Source organism: Oncorhynchus masou, chromosome 24, assembly GCF_036934945.1.
Source record: "Oncorhynchus masou masou isolate Uvic2021 chromosome 24, UVic_Omas_1.1, whole genome shotgun sequence".
In the NCBI taxonomy this organism is placed as follows: Eukaryota; Metazoa; Chordata; class Actinopteri; order Salmoniformes; family Salmonidae; genus Oncorhynchus; species Oncorhynchus masou.
In genome coordinates this window covers 113214990-113239797 of record NC_088235.1, presented here as the reverse complement: position 1 = coordinate 113239797, position 24808 = coordinate 113214990, and the positions used below count along the sequence as shown (strand labels likewise).

The 24808-nt window shown below is 45.8% G+C and overlaps 1 protein-coding gene across 1 annotated transcript in view; it reads right to left on the bottom strand.

Moving 5' to 3' along the window:
- Nucleotides 1-24808, bottom strand: part of LOC135511779 (espin-like protein) — a 45263-nt gene extending 20455 nt beyond the window's left edge. The window contains exons 1-5 of the mRNA XM_064933247.1: nt 24509-24808; nt 22696-22886; nt 14041-14227; nt 12453-12635; nt 12073-12204 (exon numbers count right to left, since the gene is read on the bottom strand). Of these exons, the coding sequence (XP_064789319.1) occupies nt 12073-12204; nt 12453-12635; nt 14041-14227; nt 22696-22886; nt 24509-24808 (993 nt within the window). The remainder of the gene's footprint in view (nt 1-12072; nt 12205-12452; nt 12636-14040; nt 14228-22695; nt 22887-24508) is intronic.

Here is a 24808-nt window from a genome sequence, read left to right as displayed (position 1 = left end):
ATATACTGTACTCGATACCATCTACTGCATCTTGCCTATCACTCATTCATATATCTTTATGTACATATTCTTTATCCCTTTACACTTGTGTGTATAAGGTAGTAGTTGTGGAATTGTTAGGTTAGATTACTCGTTGGTTATTATTGCATTGTCGGAACTAGAAGCACAAGCATTTCGCTACGCTCGCATTAACATTGCTAACCATGTGTATGTGACAAATAAAATTTGATTTGATTTGAAATAACACATACTGACCACATGTATTTTAGATTAACCACCCTTTGCCTTGATGCCCCCGTCCACATAACGAGTTCCAGACAAAACGGTTTGTTGAGATCGATGTGGAAGAACTTGACTGGCCTGCACAGAGCCCTGACCTAAACCTCACCGAACACCTTTGGGATGAATTGGAACGCCGACTGCGAGCCAGGCCTAATCTTCCAACATCAGTGCCCGACCTCACTAATGCTCTTGTGGCTGAATGGAAGCAAGTCCCCGCAGCAATGTTCCAACATCTAGTGGAAAGCCTTCCCAGAAGAGTGGAGGCTGTTATAGCAGCAGTGTTCCAACATCTAGTGGAAAGTCTTCCCAGAAGAGTGGAGGCAAAGGGGGGGACCAACTCCATATTAATGCCCATGGTAGGTGTCCACATACTTTTGGTCATGTCGTGTACATTTAGCCCCTTGCGAATTGAAGGAAAATGATGAAACGAAAGATACATTTAATGTTTTAGAATGTTTTTCTTGGTAAATTATTTTGGTGAAGCCTAGATTCCAATGAATAACACTGCTTCCAATGTCGTTTTAGAGAATTTGGCAGTACATCTAACCGGTCTCAAAACCGCAGACATTTATGGTGATGTGTGGGCGAGAGTTTTGCTGATGTCAATGGTGTGCCCCATGGTGGAGGTGGGGTTATGATGTGGGCAGGAATAAGCTACGGACAATGAACACAATTGCATTTTATCGATGGCAATTTGAATGCACAAAGATATCTTGACGAGATCCTGAGTCCCATTGCCGTGTCATTTATCCACCGCCATCGCTCCACGTTTCAGCATGATAATTAACAGTCTCATGTCGCAAGGATCTGTACACAAATCCTGGAAGATACAAATGTCCCAGTTCTTCAATGATCTATGTAATCACCAGACATGTCACCAATTGAGCATGTTTAGAATGCTCTGGATAGTCGTGTACGACAGCACGCTCCAGTTCCCACTAATATCCAGCAACTTCTCACAGCCATTGAAGAGGAGTAGGACAACATTCCACCGGCCACAATCAACAACCTGATCAACTCTATGTGAAGGAGATGTGTCTCGCTGCATGAGGCACATGGTGGTCACACCAGATACTGACTGGTTTTCTGATCCACGCCCCTACCTTTTATTAAAGGTGTCTGTTACCAACAGATGCATATCTGTATTCCCAGTCACGTGAAACTCATAGATTAGTGCCTCATTTATTTATTTCAATTGACTGATTTCCTTATATGAAATGTTACTCAGTAAAATGTTCAAAATTGTTGCATGTTGCGCCAGTATAGTATCCTACCCCTGGCCTAGTTAATCAACACTATTGACAAGCGTTTGACAGGTTAAAAGCATTGTATCAAATAAATCCAATCAACAAAATCAATAAGTAACTTACGGCCCGAGTGAGTCCTTCAGTCAGTCAGTCAGTCAGTTATCCAGTCAGTCAGCCCTCAATGATGAAGATGTGACAGAATCTGCCGATAGTTACCCAGTCAGTCAGCCAGCCATCCAGCCAGGTAACCAGGCAGCCAGTCATACAGGTAGGTGTTTGACACCCCCATGAACAGACAGCTAGCCTCCACACTGCCCCGAGGGCCGCTCTGCCAGCCAATAAACAATAACACTGATCGCAGATGGCGGTGTTAATTATTAAGGTGTAGGATGGGATGGCCGGTAATGTCCCTAATGCAGGACTAACCAATAGCTATGTTGTTGTGGCACCGAACAAAGGATGAGAACTGTCCCAATGGCATCCTATTTCTTTTATAGTGCACTAGTTTTGACCAGAGCCCTGTGGACCCTGGTCTAAAGTAGTGCACTATATAGGGAATAGGGTGTCATTTGGTACGATGCCCTATATCTGTCAAAGCTGCTGGAAAAGAGACATTTTATACAGAAAATGTATTTGGACATGAATTCAAATGAGTGGACCGGCTATTTCAGCCTTCACCCGTTGCTGACAGGTTTATAAAATTGAGCACACAACCATGCAATCTCCATAGACAAACATTGGCAGTAAAATGGCCTTACTGAAGGGCTCAGTGACTTTCAAAGTGGCACAGTCATAGGATGACACCTTTCCAACAAGTCAGTTCAACAAATTTCTGCCTCGGTCAACTGTAAGTGCTGTTATTTTGAAGTGGAAACATGTTTCAGCTGATCACTATCCCCATTTCAACTGATCACTATCCCCGTTTCAGCTGATCACTATCCCCGTTTCAACTGATCACTATCCCCGTTTCAACTGATCACTATCCCCGTTTCAACTGATCACTATCCCCGTTTCAACTGATCACTATCCCCGGTTCAGCTGATCACTATCCCCATTTCAACTGATCACTATCCCCGTTTCAGCTGATCCTCATCCCTGTTTCAGCTGATCCTCATCCCTGTTTTAGCTGATCCTCATCCCTGTTTCAGCTAATCCATATCCCTGTTTCAGCTGATCCTCATCCCTGTTTCAGCTAATCCGTATCCCTGTTTTAGCCGATCCTCATCCCTGTTTCAGCTGATCCGTTTCCCTGTTTCAGCTGATCCGTATCCCTGTTTTAGCTGATCCTCATCCCTGTTTCAGCCGATCCTCATCCCTGTTTCAGCTAATCCGTATCCCTGTTTCAGCTGATCCTCATCCCTGTTTCAGCTAATCCGTATCCCTGTTTCAGCTGATCCTCATCCCTGTTTCAGCTAATCCGTATCCCTGTTTCAGCTGATCCTCATCCCTGTTTCAGCTGATCCGTATCCCTGTTTCAGCTGATCCTCATCCCTGTTTCAGCTAATCCGTATCCCTGTTTCAGCTGATCCTCATCCCTGTTTCAGCCGATCCGTAACCCTGTTTCAGCTGATCCTCATCCCTGTTTCAGCTAATCCGTATCGCTGATCCTCATCCCTGTTTCAGCCGATCCGTATCCCTGTTTCAGCTGATCCTCATCCCTGTTTCAGCCGATCCTCATCCCTGTTTCAGCTGATCCTCATCCCTGTTTCAGCTAATCCGTATCCCTGTTTCAGCTGATCCTCATCCCTGTTTCAGCCGATCCTCATCCCTGTTTCAGCTGATCCTCATAAATGTTTCAGCTGATCCGTATCCCTGTTTCAGCTGATCCTCATCCCTGTTTCAGCTAATCCTCATCCCTGTTTCAGCTGATCCTCATCCCTGTTTCAGCCATTCCGTATCCCTGTTTCAGCTGATCCTCATCCTTGTTTCAGCTGATCCGTATCCCTGTTTTAGCTGATCCTCATCCCTGTTTCAGCCGATCCTCATCCCTGTTTCAGCTAATCCGTATCCCTGTTTCAGCTGATCCTCATCCCTGTTTCAGCTAATCCGTATCCCTGTTTCAGCTGATCCGTATCCCTGTTTCAGCTAATCCGTATCCCTGTTTCAGCTGATCCTCATCCCTGTTTCAGCTAATCCGTATCCCTGTTTCAGCTGATCCTCATCCCTGTTTCAGCTGATCCGTATCCCTGTTTTAGCTGATCCTCATCCCTGTTTCAGCCGATCCTCATCCCTGTTTCAGCTAATCCGTATCCCTGTTTCAGCTGATCCTCATCCCTGTTTCAGCTAATCCGTATCCCTGTTTCAGCTGATCCGTATCCCTGTTTGAGCTAATCCGTATCCCTGTTTCAGCTGATCCTCATCCCTGTTTCAGCTAATCCATATCCCTGTTTCAGCTGATCCTCATCCCTGTTTCAGCTAATCCGTATCCCTGTTTTAGCCGATCCTCATCCCTGTTTCAGCTGATCCGTTTCCCTGTTTCAGCTGATCCGTATCCCTGTTTCAGCTGATCCTCATCCCTGTTTCAGCTGATCCTCATCCCTGTTTCAGCTGATCCTCATCCCTGTTTTAGCTGATCCTCATCCCTGTTTCAGCTGATCCTCATCCCTGTTTCAGCTGATCCTCATCCCCGTTTCAGCTAATGTTTCAGCTGATGGATGTGAAGGTCCTTCCTTGACTTTCCAATGTAAAAAATAAATAAAACACATTTCAAGAAGTCCACTGTCTTTGTGTGTGAATGAAGAGCGGAAGTTCTAGGCTGTGTCCCAAATGGCACCCTATTCCCTATATAGTGCACCCAATTCCCTATATAGTGCACTATAAAGAGAATAGGGTGTGATTTGGGACAAAGCCCTCAATGCGTGTAAAATAAACTGGAGGTCGACCGATTATGATTTTTCAAAGCCGATACCGATACCGATTATTGGAGGACCAAAAAAAGATGATACCGATTAATCAGCCGTTTTATTTTATTTTCTTTGTAATAATGACAATTACAACAATACTGAATGAACACTTATTTTAACCTAATATAATCCATCAATAAAATCTATTTAGCCTCAAATAAATAATGAAACATGTTCAATTTGGTTTAAATAATGCAAAAACAAAGTGTTGGAGAAGAAAGTAAAAGTGCAATATGTGCCATGTAAGAAAGCTAACGTTTAAGTTCCTTGCTCATATGTTCTCAGAACATGAGAACATATGAAAGCTGGTGGTTCCTTTTAACATGAGTCTTCAATATTTGAGGGTAAGAAGTTTTAGGTTGTAGTTATTTTAGGAATAATAGGACTATTTCTCTCTACACCATTTGTATTTCATTAACCTTTGACTATTGGATGTTCTTATAGGCACTTTAGTATTGCCAGTGTAACAGTACAGCTTCCGTCCCTCTCCTCGCTCCTACCTGGGCTCGAACCAGGAACACAACGACAACAGCCACCCTCGAAGCAGCGTTACCCATGCAGAGCAAGGGGAACAACTACTCCAAGTCTCAGAGCGAGTGACGTTTGAAATGCTATTAGCGCGCACCCCGCTAACTAGCTAGCCATTTCACATCGGTTACACAAGTCTAATCTCGGGAGTTGATAGGCTTGAAGTCATAAACAGCGCAATGCTTGACACACAACGAAGAGCTGCTGGCAAAACGCACGAAAGTGCTGTTTGAATGAATGCTTATGAGCCTGCTGCTGCCTACCACCGCTCAGTCAGACTGCTCTATCAAATCATAGACTTAATTATAACATAATAACACACAGAAATACGAGCCTTAGGTCATGAATATGGTCGAATCCGGAAACTATCATTTCGAAAACAAGACGTTTATTCTGTCAGTGAAATACGGAACCGTTCCGTATTTTATCTAACCGGTGGCATCCATAAGTCTAAATATTCCTGTTACATTGCACAACCTTCAATGTTATATCATAATTACGTAAAATTATGGCAAATGAGGATACCCGAAATGTTGCATATACACTGAATCTGTGTACAGTGAACACAAGAGAAGTGACACAATTTCACCTGGTAAAGATTGCCTGCTAACCTGGATTTCTTTTAGCTAAATATGCAGGTTTAAAAATATATACTTCTGTATATTGATTTTTAAGAAAGGCATTGATGTTCATGGTTAGGTACACATTGGAGCAACGATACGCACTGCATCAATTATATGCAACACAGGACACGCCAGCTAAACTAGTAATATCACCAACCATGTGGAGTTAACTAGTGGTTATGATTGATTGATAGTTTTTTATAAGATAAGTTTAATGCTAGCTAGCAACTTACCTTGGCTTACTGCATTCGCGTAACAGGCAGGCTCCTCGTGGAGTGCAATATAATCAGGTGTTAGAGCATTGGACTAGTTAACTGTAAGGTTGCAAGATTGAATCCCCCGAGCTGACAATGTGAAAATCTGTCGTTCTGCCCCTGAACGAGGCAGTTAACCCACCATTCCTAGGCCATCACTGAAAATAAGAACGTGTTAACTGACTTGCCTCGTTAAATAAAGGTGTGTAAAAAAAAAAAGTTTCAAAAAATCGTCCAAAAATACAGATTTCCGATTGTTATGAATACTTGAAATCGGCCATTCCGATTAATCGGTCGACCTCTAAAATAAACCCAACACCACAAGGTTGTTTATTTGATTGCAGCTGTTTCTGAAGGAGAGGCACTACTGCCGGTAAGAGGTGAGCAGAGCTGCTGGCTGACTGACTGGATAGCTGGGTGGCTGGCTGGCTGGCTGGAAAGCTGGGTGGCTGGCTGACTGGAAAGCTGGATGGCTGGCTGACTGGAAAGCTGGATGGCTGGCTGACTGGCTGACTGACTGGATAGCTGGATGGCTGACTGGATAGCTGGATGGCTGGCTGGCTGGCTGACTGACTGGATAGCTGGATGGCTGACTGGATAGCTGGATGGCTGGCTGGCTGGCTGACTGGATAGCTGGATGGTTGAGGTCGACTATAAACTAGAGGTCGACCGATTATGATTTTTCAACGCCGATACCGATTAATCAGCCGTTTTTTTAATTTATTTGTAATAATGATAATTACAACAATACTGAATGAACACTTATTTTAAACTAATATAATCCATCAATAAAATCTATAGCTGGATGGCTGGCTGGCTGCCTGGCTGGCTGGCTGACTGGATAGCTGGCTGGCTGGCTGGTTGGCTGACTGGATAGCTGGATGGCTGGCTGACTGGATAGCTGGATGGCTGGCTGGCTGGCTGCCTGACTGGATAGCTGGATGGCTGGCTGGATAGCTGGATGGCTGGCTGGCTGGCTGACTGACTGGATAGCTGGATGGCTGGCTGGATAGCTAGATGGCTGGCTGACTGGATAGCTGGATGGCTGACTGATTGACTGACTGGACGGCTGTAGCAGAATGCTAGCTAAATAAGGAGGAGGGAAGGTGACCTCTTTAGGGTTTAAAAACCAAACATCAGGAAATACCGAGCACGCAACACTCTGGCCACCAGGCCTGTTAAAGCTGCCGATCAGGAAACGAGACCAAGTGACGGACAGACACTTTAGAACGGACAGAAACCCTACAACGCCGTGAATTACACAGTGCTCCGTGAACGCGTGACACTAAGGGACGTGTAATTAAAATGACGTAGTGGATTTATGCTGCAAGGTTTTTCACAGAACTACTGTTCGCAATGCCTTCAATTTCATGGGATTAAATAGATTAAAAAGTACAAGCATTATCCTTGAGAGTTTACATTTTTACACAAGATTTTAGAGTCTTTGTTGAGAATACTTCACCAAAGCCCTATTTTAATCTAAACTAATCTGCCGAGTAAAAAAAAAAAAATAAATTCTATCATAATATGATATGCTATGTGTAATGTGTGATCTGGAAACAGAACGTGACACATGATCAAACCGAGAACGACGTGTGTTTGAAGCCAACATGACATCCTGCTCCCGAGGGATCGAGTTTTCGGTTCCAGGCTTCCACAACCACTGTAAAAACGATGAAACCCGAAGCCCTCAGATCTCATAACCGGCTCAGGCCCCTAGGCCAGGCCCTCTCCCCGCCACCTGAGCTTCCTATCTGGGGTAACTGATAGGTCCCAGGGGCTCACGGCGGCTCCAATCCACAGCTGCAACACTGCAGCGCCAACATGCTCCACAGTTAATTAGCTGTCCCATTGTTAACAAGAGGAAGGAGGGTTATTTTAGGTGGAGGGGGAGGTGAAGCTAACCCCGTCAGCCAAGCCTCGTTGGGTACTCTACAAATGGCACCCTATTCCCTATATAGTGCACTACCTCTGACCAGGGCTGGCACCCTATTCCCAATATAGTGCACTACCTCTGACCAGGGCTGGCACCCTATTCCCTATATAGTGCACTACCTCTGACCAGGGCTGGCACCCTATTCCCCATATAGTGCACTACCTCTGACCAGGGCTGGCACCCTATTCCCCATATAGTGCACTACCTCTGACCAGGGCTGGCACCCTATTCCCAATATAGTGCACTACCTCTGACCAGGGCTTGCACCCTATTCCCTATATAGTGCACTACCTCTGACCAGGGCTGGCACCCTATTCCCAATATAGTGCACTACCTCTGACCAGGGCTGGCACCCTATTCCCCATATAGTGCACTACCTCTGACCAGGGCTGGCACCCTATTCCCAATATAGTGCACTACCTCTGACCAGGGCTTGCACCCTATTCCCCATATAGTGCACTACCTCTGACCAGGGCTGGCACCCTATTCCCTATATATGACTAATTAATGTTTCTATGGGCTGCTGTTACTGTGAAGGGGACACATCACTGGGTCACTATGAAGGGGACACATCACTGGGTCACTATGGGCTGTCAGGTAGAGCTGCTGGTACTGTGTAGGGGACACATCACTGGGTGACTATGGTCTGTCAGGTAGAGCTGCTGGTACTGTGAAGGGGACACATCACTGGGTCACTATGGGCTGTCAGGTAGAGCTGCTGGTACTGTGAAGGGGACACATCACTGGGTCACTATGGTCTGTCAGGTAGAGCTGCTGGTACTGTGAAGGGGACACATCACTGGGTGACTATGGTCTGTCAGGTAGAGCTGCTGGTACTGTGTATTTATGGGTGTGAATAACTGTGGACGTGGTTGACAGAGGCGAGCACACACAATACACACACACACTACACACACACACACACACACACACACACACACACACACACACACACACACACACACACACACACACACACACACACACACACACACACACACACACATCCACGCAGCAATACACACATCCACGCAGCAATACACACATCCACAGAGCAATACACACATCCACAGAGCAACACACACATCCACACAACAATACACACATCCACAGAGCAATACACACATCCACAGAGCAATACACACATCCACGCAGCAATACACACATCCACACACCAAAAAAATGACTTGTTTTGAGGCTTAAAAAGTGCTCTTACACTATGATTTGGAACATTCAAAGCAACTGGGACAAGTCCATGGTTGTCATGGTTGCCATGGGGATTGGCCCAGCATGGTTACGGTTGGAGAAGGGGATTGGCCCAGCGTGGTTAGGGTTAGAGAAGGGGATTGGCCGGGGGGGGGGGGGGGCTTACAAGTAGGCCGTTATTGTAAATAAGAATTTGTTCTTAATTGACTTGCCTAATTAAATAAAAACTAAAATCAATAAATGGACAATCAAATCACAATATGACAGTAAGAGGCAAAACAGTTTTACTATTTTTAGATGTTTTAAAGTTTGATCTGACTTGGATTATAACGCAAAAAGATGCTTGGGAACAATAGATCGTTACAGAGGGCCACCAAACAAGAATATATAATATCTGAACTAAGAAAAGACGATGTAAAGTGAAAAGGTTTGGGTCTTTACGTGTGTCTTCACGGCTCGGAGGTAGCCGGAGGTTTTGGGTCTTATGCGTGTCTTCACGGCTCGGAGGTAGCCGGAGGTTTTGGGTCTGTTACGGATACCAGTATCCTGTGTGTGTATCCTGTGTGTGTGTGTGTGTATGTGTATCCTGTGTTCTTTTCTCTCCTTCTCCCCTCACAGGTGAAAATCATCACTCCCCAATCAGTCACCAATCCAATCATCAATCAGAAGACACACCTCCTCCTGTTTCCTACCCTATCACAGTTCCTTTCCCTTGGTTTAAAAACCCTTTCAGTTGTTTGCTCTAGAGCTCAATCTCTCTGTAAATGCCATGTCTGTAGGTCTCTGTGTTTCACTCTCTGTGTATTAACCTCTCTTTTGTTTGAGCACCTCCATAGCACTTTGTCCTCACCTGTGAGTATTGTTTTTGGTTATGGTGTTTGTGTTTGTCTGCTGGTGGGAAAAGGGGGAACCAAGACAAGTCGCCCATGGGCATACACTACCCGTAGGTAAACTTTGTTAAATACACTAGTTAGAACTGGGCGGACCACCCACTGTATTTTTGGTTAGTTAGTTAGCTGTTGTTAAAGTAGGCTAGTCTAGCTTAGGGTTAGGGTGTTTTTGAATACTTATTGTGTCTTTCCTTGGGTCAAGCTCAGACCCTTTTCCTGCCCCCCCCCCACCCACCCCATTACCGTGTGTTTTCAAATAAAGCTTGAGTTTGACGGTAGATTTCAGTTGTCGTGGTTATTTCGTTCACACTTTTACTTTGTCACTATTATAATTTGCATGAGTTATGTTACGGGTCTCATTACCATCCCCCCTAGACTGTCGGACCAAAAGGTATTCGTAACAGGGTCTTACTCATGTCTCCACGGCTTGGAGGTAGCTGGAGGTTTTGGGTCTCATGCATGTCTCCACGGCTCGGAGGTAGCCGGAGGTTTTGGGTCTCATGCATGTCTCCACGGCTCGGAGGTAGCCGGAGGTTTTGGGTCTCATTAATGTCTCCACGGCTCGGAGGTAGCCGGAGGTTTTGGGTCTTACTCATGACTCCACGGCTCGGAGGTAGCCAGAGGTTTTGGGTCTTACGCATGTCTCCACGGCTCGGAGGTAGCCGGAGGTTTTGGGTCTTACGCATGTCTCCACGGCTCGGAGGTAGCCGGAGGTTTTGGGTCTTACGCATGTCTCTACGGCTCGGTAGCCGGAGGTTTTGGGTCTTACGCATGTCTCCACGGCTCGGAGGTAGCCGGAGGTTTTGGGTCTTACGCATGTCTCCACGGCTCGGAGGTAGCCGGAGGTTTTGGGTCTTACGCATGTCTCCACGGCTCGGAGGTAGCCGGAGGTTTTGGGTCTTACGCATGTCTCCACGGCTCGGAGGTAGCCGGAGGTTTTGGGTCTTACGCATGTCTCCACGGCTCGGAGGTAGCCGGAGGTTTTGGGTCTCATGCATGTCTCCACGGCTCGGAGGTAGCCGGAGGTTTTGGGTCTTACGCATGTCTCCACGGCTCGGTAGCCGGAGGTTTTGGGTCTTACGCATGTCTCCACAGCTCGGAGGTAGCCGGAGGTTTTGGGTCTTACGCATGTCTCCACGGCTCGGTAGCCGGAGGTTTTGGGTCTTACGCATGTCTCCACAGCTCGGAGGTAGCCGGAGGTTTTGGGTCTTACGCGTGTCTCCACAGCTCGGAGGTAGCCGGAGGTTTTGGGTCTTACGCATGTCTCCACGGCTCGGAGGTAGCCGGAGGTTTTGGGTCTTACGCATGTCTCCACGGCTCGGAGGTAGCCGGAGGTTTTGGGTCTTGCGCATGACTCCACGGCTTGGAGGTAGCCGGAGGTTTTGGGTCTTACGCATGTCTCCACGGCTCGGAGGTAGCCGGAGGTTTTGGGTCTTACGCATGTCTCCACGGCTCGGAGGTAGCCGGAGGTTTTGGGTCTTACGCATGTCTTCACGGCTCGGAGGTAGCCGGAGGTTTTGGGTCTTACGCATGACTCCACGGCTCGGAGGTAGCCGGAGGTTTTGGGTCTCATGCATGTCTCCACGGCTCGGAGGTAGCCGGAGGTTTTGGGTCTTACGCGTGTCTCCACAGCTCGGAGGTAGCCGGAGGTTTTGGGTCTTACGCATGTCTCCACGGCTCGGAGGTAGCCGGAGGTTTTGGGTCTTACGCATGTCTCCATGGCTCGGAGGTAGCCGGAGGTTTTGGGTCTTACGCATGTCTCCACGGCTCAGAGGTAGCCGGAGGTTTTGGGTCTTACGCATGTCTCCACGGCTCGGAGGTAGCCGGAGGTTTTGGGTCTTACGCATGTCTCCACGGCTCGGAGGTAGCCGGAGGTTTTGGGTCTTACGCATGTCTCCACGGCTCGGAGGTAGCCGGAGGTTTTGGGTCTTACGCGTGTCTCCACAGCTCGGAGGTAGCCGGAGGTTTTGGGTCTTACGCATGTCTCCACGGCTCGGAGGTAGCCGGAGGTTTTGGGTCTTACGCATGTCTCCACGGCTCGGAGGTAGCCGGAGGTTTTGGGTCTTACGCATGTCTCCACAGCTCGGAGGTAGCCGGAGGTTTTGGGTCTTACGCATGTCTCCACGGCTCGGAGGTAGCCGGAGGTTTTGGGTCTTACGCATGTCTCCACAGCTCGGAGGTAGCCGGAGGTTTTGGGTCTTACGCGTGTCTCCACGGCTCGGAGGTAGCCGGCACAGTCGTAGTGTCCGTTGTACTCCGCAAGGTCTGCTGCTGTGAACCCATCTATGTCCTGCTCCGATGGGCTCACCTGATTGGCTAACAGGATCCTGCAGCACTAGAAAGGGGGGGGGGGGGGTAACAGGTAGCAAACAGAATGAATTAAGAAACCTCTGTTACTATGACTTAACATGACTTTAATATACTGTAGATACTTAGGAGTTCTGATTTAAGATCAGTTTTAAAACCTTTTAGACCACTGTGAATAAGATCACATGGACAAAGGGGCACCAGATCCTAGATCAGCACTCCCGCTCTGAAACTCTGAAATAAAATACAGCCCCACGATCTTGTCATATCTCTCACCTCCAGCTCTCCATTCTCAGCAGCATCATGAAGAGGGGTGCCCCCCCAGTCGTCTCTGATGACCTTTGCCCCCATGCGGAGCAGCCTCTCCAGGATGCGATGGTGCCCTCCACTGGCCGCAAAGTGAAGAGCAGTCGCTCCCTCCCTGTCCTGGCACTGCAGGCTAAGGTCTGTGAAGGTGGCCTGCGAGGAACAAATGTCAACAGACCAGAATGTTAAGGTGGCCTGCAAGGGACAAATGTCAACAGACCAGAATGTTAAGGTGGCCTGCAAGGGACAAATGACAACAGACCAGAATGTTAAGGTGGCCTGCAAGGGACAAATGTAAGACCAGGATGTTAAGGTGGCCTGCAAGGGACAAATGTAAGACCAGGATGTTAAGGTGGCCTGCAAGGGACAAATGACAACAGACCAGAATGTTAAGGTGGCCTGCAAGGGACAAATGTAAGACCAGGATGTTAAGGTGGCCTGCAAGGGACAAATGTAAGACCAGGATGTTAAGGTGTCCTGCAAGGGACAAATGTAAGACCAGGTTGTTAAGGTGGCCTGCATGGGACAAATGTAAGACCAGGATGTTAAGGTGGCCTGCAAGGGACAAATGTAAGACCAGGATGTTAAGGTGGCCTGCAAGGGAAAAATGTAAGACCAGGTTGTTAAGGTGGCCTGTGAGGGACAAATGTAAGACCAGATTGTTAAGGTGGCCTGCAAGGGACAAATGTCAGCTGCCTCAGAAGGATTACTTTCTTATGTTGAAACCTTCTCCTCCTCTGTCTTTGTCCCTTACAGGCCACCTTAATATTCTGGTCTGTTGTCAATTGTCCCTCTCAGGCCACCTTAACATCCTGGTCTTACATTTGTCCCTTGCAGGCCACCTTAACATCCTGGTCTTACATTTGTCCCTCGCAGGCCACCTTAACATTCTGGTCTGAACAAGAACAGCCCCTGGAAGTGAAGCTTGTCTGTCGCAGCAACTTATAACTCAACATAGTAAACTGATACCATCTGTGGTGGATCTGAAGGGTGGGAAAAAACAAGATAACTAATGTAAAATATACTGTGTCCGTAAAATGTATATAGGTTCAGAAATCTGGCGAAACAGCACAGTTAAAAAAATATATATGGCAAAATATAAATGAAACTGAATGGGATTCAGAGAAAGACATTTTATTTTATTTTTAATTTGTACTATTTTCTACAATGTAGAATAATAGTGAAGACATCAAAACTATGAAAAAACACACATTGAATCATGTCTGGGGCGGCAGTGTAGCCTAGTGGTTAGAGCATTGGACTAGTAACCGAAAGGTTGCAAGTTCAAATCCCTGAGCTGACAAGGTACAAAATCTGTCGTTCTGCCCCTGAACAGGCAGTTAACCCACTGTTCCTAGGCCGTCATTGAAAATAAGAATTTGTTCTTAACTGACTTGCCTAGTAAAATAAAATATATAAAAAACAAAAACAATATAGTGTTAAACAAATCAAATTTACCCTGCAGACCCTGTTTCCCAGGTGTGCTGGAAAATATCAAATAAGTGCAAGTGGTTGGGAAACAACGGTTCTACAGCATATTGGCATCCAGTCCACTGACCAGCCAGATGACCAGGGCATGGTGCCCCATGTGTGCAGCAGCGTGCAGGCCGGTCATGCCATCATGGGCCCTGAGGTGGACATCTGACCCACAGTCCTTCACCAGGTACTCCACTACGTGCAGGTGGCCCTCCTGACATGCCAGGTACAGAGGGGTGGCACCGATGCCAGTCTGACGGTTCACACACCTGGTGGAAGAAACAAACAGGGAGGCATCGTAAAGAGGACTCCAAAATGTACAGTATACAACTACAGTTACACAGTGATGTTAGTGGCTGATACAACTACAGTTACACAGTAATGTTAGTGGCTGATACAACTATAGTTACACAGTGATGTTAGTAGCTGATACAACTATAGTTACACATTAATGTTAGTAGCTGATACAACTATAGTTACACAGTGATGTTAGTAGCTGATACAACTATAGTTACACATTAATGTTAGTAGCTGATACTAGTTACAGTTACATTATACAACTATAGTTACATTATACAACTAGTTACATTATACAACTATAGTTACACAGTGATGTTAGTGGCTGATACTACATTATACAACTATAGTTACACAGTGATGTTAGTGGCTGATACAACTACAGTTACACAGTAATGTTAGTGGCTGATACTACATTATACAACTATAGTTACACAGTGATGTTAGTGGCTGATACTACATTATACAACTATAGTTACACAGTGATGTTAGTGGCTGATACTACATTATACAACTATAGTTACAGTATACAACTATAGTTACAGTATACAACTACAGTTACACAGTGATGTTAGTGGCTGATACTACATTATACAACTATAGTTACAGTATACAACTATAGTTACAGTATACAACTACAGTTACACAGTGATGTTAGTGGCTGATACTACATTATACAACTATAGTTACAGTATACAACTATAGTTACATTATACAACTATAGTTACACAGTGATGTTAGTGGCTGATACTACATTATACAACTATAGTTACATTATACAACTATAGTTACATTATACAACTATAGTTACATTATACAACTACAGTTACACAGTAATGTTAGTGGCTGATACAACTATAGTTACACAGTGATGTTAGTAGCTGATACAACTATAGTTACACATTAATGTTAGTAGCTGATACTAGTTACAGTTACATTATACAACTATAGTTACATTATACAACTAGTTACATTATACAACTATAGTTACACAGTGATGTTAGTGGCTGATACTACAGTATACAACTATAGTTACACAGTGATGTTAGTGGCTGATACAACTACAGTTACACATTAATGTTAGTAGCTGATACTAGTTACAGTTACATTATACAACTATAGTTACATTATACAACTAGTTACATTATACAACTATAGTTACACAGTGATGTTAGTGGCTGATACTACAGTATACAACTACAGTTACACAGTGATGTTAGTGGCTGATACTACATTATACAACTATAGTTACATTATACAACTATAGTTACATTATACAACTATAGTTACATTATACAACTATAGTTACATTATACAACTACAGTTACACAGTGATGTTAGTGGCTGATACTACATTATACAACTATAGTTACACAGTGATGTTAGTGGCTGATACTACATTATACAACTATAGTTACATTATACAACTATAGTTACATTATACAACTATAGTTACATTATACAACTACAGTTACACAGTGATGTTAGTGGCTGATACTACATTATACAACTATAGTTACACAGTAATGTTAGTGGCTGATACTACATTATACAACTATAGTTACACAGTGATGTTAGTGGCTGATACTACATTATACAACTATAGTTACATTATACAACTATAGTTACATTATACAACTACAGTTACACAGTGATGTTAGTGGCTGATACTACATTATACAACTACAGTTACACAGTGATGTTAGTGGCTGATACTACATTATACAACTATAGTTACACAGTGATGTTAGTGGCTGATACTACATTATACAACTATAGTTACATTATACAACTATAGTTACATTATACTACTATAGTTACATTATACAACTACAGTTACACAGTGATGTTAGTGGCTGATACTACATTATACAACTATAGTTACATTATACAACTATAGTTACATTATACAACTATAGTTACACAGTGATGTTAGTGGCTGATAATACAGTATGCTACAGTTCTAAAGTAATGATAATGTTAGGTTCAGGTTAGGGTAGGGACAGGTTAACCCTAAACTGCCCAAACCTGGCCCTAACCCAACCTGTCCCTAACCTCACCCAACCTGGCCCTAACCTCACCAACCTGGCCTTAACCTCCCCTAATCTGGCCCTAACCTAACCCAACCTGGCCATAACCTCACCCAACCTGGCCCTAACCTCACCCAACCTGGCCCTAACCTCACCCAACCTGGCCCTAACCTCACCTAACCTGGCCCTAACCTCACCCAACCTGGCCCTAACCTCACCCAACCTGGCCCTAACCTCACCTAACCTGGCACTAACCTCAACTAAACTGGCACTAACCTCACCCAACCAGGCCCTAACCACACCTGGCACTAACCTAACCTGGCACTAACCTCACCCAACCTGGCCCTAATCTCACCCAACCTGGCCTTAACCTAACCTAACCTGGCCCTAAACTCACCTAACCTGGTACTAACCTCAACTAAACTGGCACTAACCTCACCTAACCAGGCCCTAACATCACCTGGCACTAACCTAACCTGGCCCTAAACTCACCTAACCTGGCCCTAAACTCAACTAACCTGGCCGTAAACTCAACTAACCTGGCCCTAACCTCATCCAACCTGGCCCTAATCTCACCCAACCTGGCCTTAACCTCACCTAACCTGGCCCTAACCTCACCCAACCTGGCCCTAACCTCATCCAACCTGGCCTTAACCTCACCCAACCTGGCCCTAACCTCATCCAACCTGGCCCTAACCTCACCCAACCTGGCCCTAACCTCACCCAACCTGGCCCTAACCTCACCCAACCTGGCCTTAACCTCACCTAACCTGGCCCTAACCTCACCCAACCTGGCCCTAACCTCACCCAACCTGGCCCTAATCTCACCCAACCTGGCCCTAAACTCACCTATCCTGGTACTAACCTCACCCAACCTGGCCTTAACCTCACCTAACCTGGCCCTAAACCCACCTAACCTGGCCCAAATCTCACCCAACCTGGCCCTAACCTCACCCAACCTGGACTTAACCTCACCTAACCTGGCCCTAAACCCACCTAACCTGGCCTTAAACTCACCTAACCTGGCCCTAACCTCACCTGGCCCTAACCTCACCCCCTGAATGAAACAAAGTAGAGTGGTATGATTGTCATGGTGCCATCACCCATCGTGTGTGAATCTCTGTGGGGTTTCCAGGTGGCTGACCTGGATGGGTCCCGTTGCCCTGGCGATCACATGTCAGCGGGGTAGAGTGAGAGGAGTCATGGGATACCCTGTGGTTACCTCTCTGGGTCAGGAGAGGCAGGGTCAGGGTTAGGGTTACCTCTCTGGGCCAGATTAAGGTTAGGGTCAAGGTTAGGGTTACCTCTATGGGTCAGGTTAAGGTTAGGGTCAGGGTTAACTATCTGGGTCAGGTTAGGGTCAGGGTTACCTCTCTGGGTCAGGTTAGGGTCAGGGTCAGAGTTAGGGTTACCTCTCTGGGTAAGGTTAAGGTCAGGGTTACCTCTCTGGGTCAGGTTAAGGTTAGGGTTACCTCTCTGGGTCAGGTTAAGATCAGGGTTACCTCTCTGGGTCAGGTTAAGGGTAGGGTCAGGGTTACCTCTCTGGGTCAGGTTAAGGTTAGGGTTACCTCTCTGGGTCAGGTTAAGGTTAGGGTTACCTCTCTGGGTCAGGTTAAGGTTACCTCTCTAGGTCAGGTTAAGGGTAGGGTCGGGGTTAGGGTTACCTCTCTGGGTCAGGTTAAGGTTAGGGTCAGGGTTAAGGTTACCTCTCTGGGTCAGGTTAAGGGTAGGGTCAGGGTTAGGGTTACCTCTCTGGGTCAGGTTAAGGGTAGGGTCAGGGTTACCTCTCTGGGTCAGGTTAAGGTTAGGGTCAGGGTTAAGGTTACCTCTCTGGGTCAGGAGAGGCAGTTTAGAGTCAGGGTTAGGGTTACCTCTCTGGGTCGGGTCAGGGTTACCTCTCTGGGTCAGGTTAAGGTTAGGGTCAGGGTTACCTTTCTGGGTCAGGTTAAGGTTTGGGTTACCTCTCTGGGTCGGGTCAGGGTTAACTCTCTGGGTCAGGTTAAGGTTAGGGTCAGGGTTATCTCTCTGAGTCAGGTTAAGTTTAAGGTCAGGGATGCTCTCTGAGTCAGGTTAAGGTTACCTCTCTGGGTCAGGTTACAGTTAGGGTCAGGGTTACCTCTCTGGGTCAGGTTAAGGTTAGGGTTTTTCCTCTCTGGGTCAGGTTAAGGGTAGGGTCAGGGTTAGGGTTACCTCTCTGGGTCAGGGTAAGGTTAGGGTTAGGGTTACCTCTCTGGGTCAGGTTACAGTTAGGGTCAGGGTTACCTCTCTGGGTCAGGTTAAGGTTAGGGTTTTTCCTCTCTGGGTCAGGTTAAGGGTAGGGTCAGGGTTAGGGTTACCTCTCTGGGTCAGGGTAAGGTTAGGGTCAGGGTTAAGGTTACCTCTCTGGGTCAGGAGAGGCAGGTTCGAGTCAGGGTTAGGGTTATCTCTCTGGGTCGGGTCAGGGTTACGGTTACCTCTCTGGGTCAGGTTAAGGTTAGGGTCAGGGTTACCTCTCTGGGTCAGGTTAAGGTTAGGGTTACCTCTCTGAGTCAGGTTAAGGTTAGGGTCAGGGTTATCTCTTTAGGTCAGGTTAAGGTTAGGATCAGGGTTAGGGTTACCTCTCTGGGTCAGGTTAAGGTTAGGGTCAGGGTTCTCTCTCTGGGTCAGGTTAAGGTTAGGGTTCTCTCTCTGGGTCAGGTTAAGGTTAGGGTTCTCTCTCTGGGTCAGGTTAAGGTTTTAGAGTCAGGGTTACCTCTCTGGGTCAGGTTAAAGTTAGGGTTATCTCTCTGGGTCAGGTTCATCACATCTTAGGGCTCATCACGTCTTACCACCACTGCTTCCTGTTCAATCAACAAATACACGCTGGAAATGTACATGAAGCTCCAAGGGTCAACAATCACCCGTGTGCTCTAAAAGGATAAACTAAGCATGAACACCCATCAGGGGGAGACACTCTACGCCCAAACTGCTACAGACCTATATCTATCCTACCCTGTCTTTCTAAGATCTTCAAAAGCCAAGTTAACAAACAGATCACCGACCATTTTGAATCCCACCGTACCTTCTCCGCAATGCAATCTGGTTTCAGAGCTGGTCATGGGTGCACTTCAGCCATGGTCAAGGTCCTAAACGACATCATAACCTCCATCGATAAGAGACATTACTGTGCAGCCGTATTCATCGACCTGGCCAAGGCTTTCGACTCTGTCAATCACCTCATCGGCAGACTCGATAGCCTTGGTTTCTCAAATGATTGCCTCGTCTGGTTCACCAACTACTTCTCTGATAAGAGTTCAGTGTGTCAAATCGTAGGGCCTGTTGTCCGGACCTCTGGCAGTCTATATGGGGGTGCCACAGGATTCCCCTCGGGCCGACTATTTCCTCTGTATACATCAATGATGTCGCTCTTGCTGCTGGTGAGTCTCTGATCCACCCCTACGCAGACGACACCATTGTGTATACTTCTGGCCCCTCTTTGGACACTGTGTTATCTAACCTCCAGACGAGCTTCAATGCCATACAACTCTCCTTCCGTGGCCTACAACTGCTCTTAAATGCAAGTAAAACTAAATGCATGCTATTCAATCGATCATTGCCCGCACGTCCAGAATCACTTCTCTGGACGGCTCTGACTTAGAATACGTGGACAACTACAAATACCTAGGTGTCTGGTTAGACTGTAAACTCTCCTTCCAGACTCACATTAAGCATCTCCAATCCAAAATTAAATCTAGAATCGGCTTCCTATTTCGCAAACAAAGCACCCTTCACTCATGCTGCCAAACATACCCTCGTAAAACTGACTATCCTACTGATCCTCGACTTCGGCGATGTCATCTATAAAATACCCCCCAACACTCTACTCAACCAATTGGATGCAGTCTATCACAGTGCCATCCGTTTTGTCACCAAAGCCCCATATACTACCCACCACTGCGACCTGTACGCTCTCATAGGCTGGCCCTCGCTTCATACTCGTCGCCAAACCCACTGGCTCCAGGTCATCTACAAGACCTTGCTAGGTAAAGCCCCACCTTATCTCAGCTCACTGGTCAACAGCCCATCTATCTACCTCATCCCCATACTGTATTTATTTATCTTGCTCCTTTGCACCCCAGTATCTCTACTTCCACATTCATCTTCTGCCGATCTACCATTCCAGTGTTTTTTTAATTGCTATATTGTAATTACTTCGCCACCATGGCCTATTTATTTCCTTAACTTACCTCATTTCCACTCACTGTATATAGATTTTTCTTTTCTTTTTTCTACTGTATTATTGACTGTATGTTTTGTTCATTCCATGTGTAACTCTGTGTTGTTATATGTGTCGAATTGCTTTGCTTTATCTTGGCCAGGTCGCAGTTGCAAATGAGAACTTGTTCTCAACGAGACTACCCGGCTAAATAAAGATGAAATAAAAAAACTACAACTAAAAGGATAAACTAAGCATGAACATCCATCACCTCTGAACAGATATTAGTAAGGAATGAGGACTGTATTCTCCACTATGACCACTGAGACAATGAGGACTGTATTCTCCACTATGACCACTGAGTCAATGAGGACTGTATTCTCCACTATGACCACTGAGTCAATGAGGACTGTATTCTCCACTATGACCACTGAGTCAATGAGGACTGTATTCTCCACTATGACCACTGAGTCAATGAGGACTGTATTCTCCACTATGACCACTGAGTCAATGAGGACTGTATTCTCCACTATGACCACTGAGTCAATGAGGACTGTATTCTCCACTATGACCACTGAGACAATGAGGACTGTATTCTCCACTATGACCACTGAGTCAATGAGGACATTATTCTCCACTATGACCACCGTAATAAAATGAGGACTATATTCTCCACTATGAGACAATGAGGACATTATTCTCCACTATGACCATTGTAATAAAATGAGGACTATATTCTCCACTATGACCACTGTAATAAAATGAGGACTATATTCTCCACTATGACCACTGAGTCAATGAGGACTGTATTCTCCACTATGACCACTGAGTCAATGAGGACTGTATTCTCCACTATGACCACTGAGTCAATGAGGACTGTATTCTCCACTATGACCACTGAGTCAATTAGGATATTATACTCCACTGTAAGACAATGAGGACATTATTCTCCACTATGACCACTGTAAGTCAATGAGGACTATATTCTCCACCCTGACCACTGTAATAAAATGAGGACTATATTCTCCACTATAAGACACTGAGGACATTATTCTCCACTATGACCATTGTAATAAAATGAGGACTACAATATTCTCCACTATGACCACTGTAAATCAAGGAGGACATTATTCTCCACTATGACCACTGAGTCAATGAGGAATGTACTCTCCACTATGACCACTGAGTCAATGAGGACTGTATTCTCCACTATGACCACTGAGTCAATTAGGACTATATTCTCCACTATGACCACTGAGTCAATGAGGAATGTACTCTCCACTATGACCACTGAGTCAATTAGGATATTATACTCCACTGTAAGACAATGAGGACTATATTCTCCACTATGACCACTGAGTCAATGAGGACTGTATTCTCCACTATGACCACTGAGTCAATGAGGACATTATTCTCCACTATAAGTCAATGAGGACAATATTCTCCACTATAAGACAATGAGGACATTATTCTCCACTATGACCACTGTAAGTCAATGAGGACTATATTCTCCACTATGACCACTGTAATAAAATGAGGACTGTATTCTCCACTATGACCACTGAGTCAATTAGGACTATATTCTCCACTATGACCACTGAGTCAATTAGGATATTATACTCCACTGTAAGACAATGAGGACTATATTCTCCACTATGACCACTGTAAGTCAATGAGGACTATATTCTCCACCCTGACCACTGTAATAAAATGAGGACATTATTCTCCACTATAAGTCAATGAGGACATTATTCTCCACTATGACCATTGTAAATCAAATGAGGACTATATTCTCCACTGTGACCGCTGTAAAACAATGAGGACTATATTCTCCACTATGACCACTGTAAAACAATGAGGACTATATTCTCCACTATAAGTCAATGAGGACATTATTCTCCACTATGACCACTGTAAAACAATGAGGACTATATTCTCCACTATAAGTCAATGAGGACATTATTCTCCACTGTAATGAGGACATTATTCTCCACTATGACCACTGTAAAACAATGAGGACTATATTCTCCACTATGACCACTGTAATAAAATGAGGACTATATTCTCCACTATAAGTCAATGAGGACATTATTCTCCACTATGACCACTGTAATAAAATGAGCACATTATTCTCCACTATGACCACCGTAAGACAAGCAGTGACAACCATCAGCATACTGACTGGATTGAGGTGTAAAGGTAACAGTCCATACACGTTGTTCATCTTTGGTCCTACCCAGGTGCATGGTGGACCAGTAGTTTCAGACAGGTGAGGTCTCCCTTGGCTGCAGCGTAATGGGCGGGGACGGCCCCACAGTCTGTCGTCTCCTCGGCGACGCTACCAACCAACAGCAGCCAATGGACGACCTCCACCCGTCCGAACCGAGCTGCGAGATGGAGCGCTGTTGCCCCGGCTACATCCTGGTCCTACAAAACAGGCATCATTAAATCAGGATCGGTATTAGACCATTAAAAGACATACGTTATCATGGCAGTCGTATACTGTGTTATAAAAGGCATTAGAATGCAGTATACACCTTTAAGTACAGTGTTACCAAGTTCTTTTTAACTTGTACATCTACGCATACAACCATAGGCGGCAGGGTAGCCTAGTGGTTAGAGCGTTGGACTGGTAACCGGAAGGTTGCGAGTTCAAACCCCCGAGCTGACAAGGTACAAATCTGTCGTTCTGCCCCTGACAGTTAGTGGCAGTTAACCCACTGTTCCTAGGCCGTCATTGAAAATAAGAATTTGTTCTTAACTGACTTGCCTGGTTAACTAAAGGTTAAGTTAAATTAAAAACCTAAAAAATAAAATAAAAACCTCACAGATCACTTACTCACACCCCTGGGAGTTGAGTACAGGACAATCTGATGAATACATCTTACAATCATTTGAGGGAATGTTAATTAAATATTCTTATTGCCCTTTTCACCTTGCTTTATGAAGCACAATAAGCTGGAGCACGTACAGGTTCCCTCTGTTGGAAAGACTACCAATTTAGAAAAATGTTATCACTGGTCTGAACGATAACAAGGAACTCTGAACCTGGTCTTTAACTTGGAGCAGCTGTATTTAAATGAGATCAACAGGTCGTTGAGGTTGAGAGACGGGCCGGTTTGAGTTAGAGTGAGAAAGAACTGAATTACAACCTACGTGAACAAACAAGTTTTTTTTTTAGGAGGGAGCGAGAGACGGGGGAGAGAGCGAGAGAAAGAGAGCGAGAGAAAGTGACGGGGAGAGAGCGAGAGAAAGAGAGAGAGCGAGAGAGAAAGATAACCCATTATCCTAGTCATTATAGAATTCGACAGGACAACAAAGAAATGGGCATGAGTAATGACAACACACCAGCTAGGGACTCTTCATATGTCAACTTCACCTTTCATAAAGCACACGTCGAGAGACAGCGAGCGAGAGCAAGAAAGCGAGAGAGACTGTATATAATAGTCTGTATATCGTATAGTCTGTATATATACACGTAAGAGTCTGCATATATACGTAATATGACATTTGTAATGTCTTTATTGTTTTGAAACTTCTGTATGTGTAATGTTTACTGTTAATTTTTATTGTTTATTTCACTTTTGTATATTATCAACCTCACTTGCTTTGTCAAGGTTAACACATGTTTCCCATGCCAATAATGCCCCTTGAATTGAGTCAGAAGCCAGGTGACTTTGGGTTACATGCACTACAGTCTGATGGTTAAACGCCACATCATGTGTAGTGAATGAGACAAGACCCCTGGGAAGTCCAGATAACATGAACTCATTCTAAAATGCTCTTCACGCTGCTCCGTATAAACCAAGTGCTCTTGCCCTGATACATGGCTGCTGGCTAAATGGGGGGGGGGGGGAGGGAGGCAGGGAGGGGGAGGAGAGGGAGGAAGGGGGGGAGGAGGAGTCAACAGCCACATATGAGGACAACAACTACACCAAGTTATCTCCATCTCTCTCCAGCCACATCAGTGGCTCAACCAGCCTCAGCATCATGTTGTGACTCCTTGGTCTACCCTCAGTAACACAGGAGGAATGATATTCCAGCCTCACCTCCACATTGCAGCCCCCTTGGTCCACTAGCCACTGCAGTTCCCGGGCGTGGCCTGTAGCAGCAGCGTCGTGGGCGGGCGTGGCTCTGTTCAGGGCCCGGGCGTCGGCCGCCAGCCCCACCTCCACCACCAGGTAGCGCAGACATTCCAGGCGGCCGCAGCGAGCGGCGTGGTGCACCGGGCCTGCCCCCTGGGCGTCTGCGATGGAGGCTGAGACCGTGAGGCACCCAGAGGAGGACAGCTTCCTCAGGGCTGAGAGATCGCCTGCACGGGCTGCCTGGATCACCCGGTGCAGCACCAT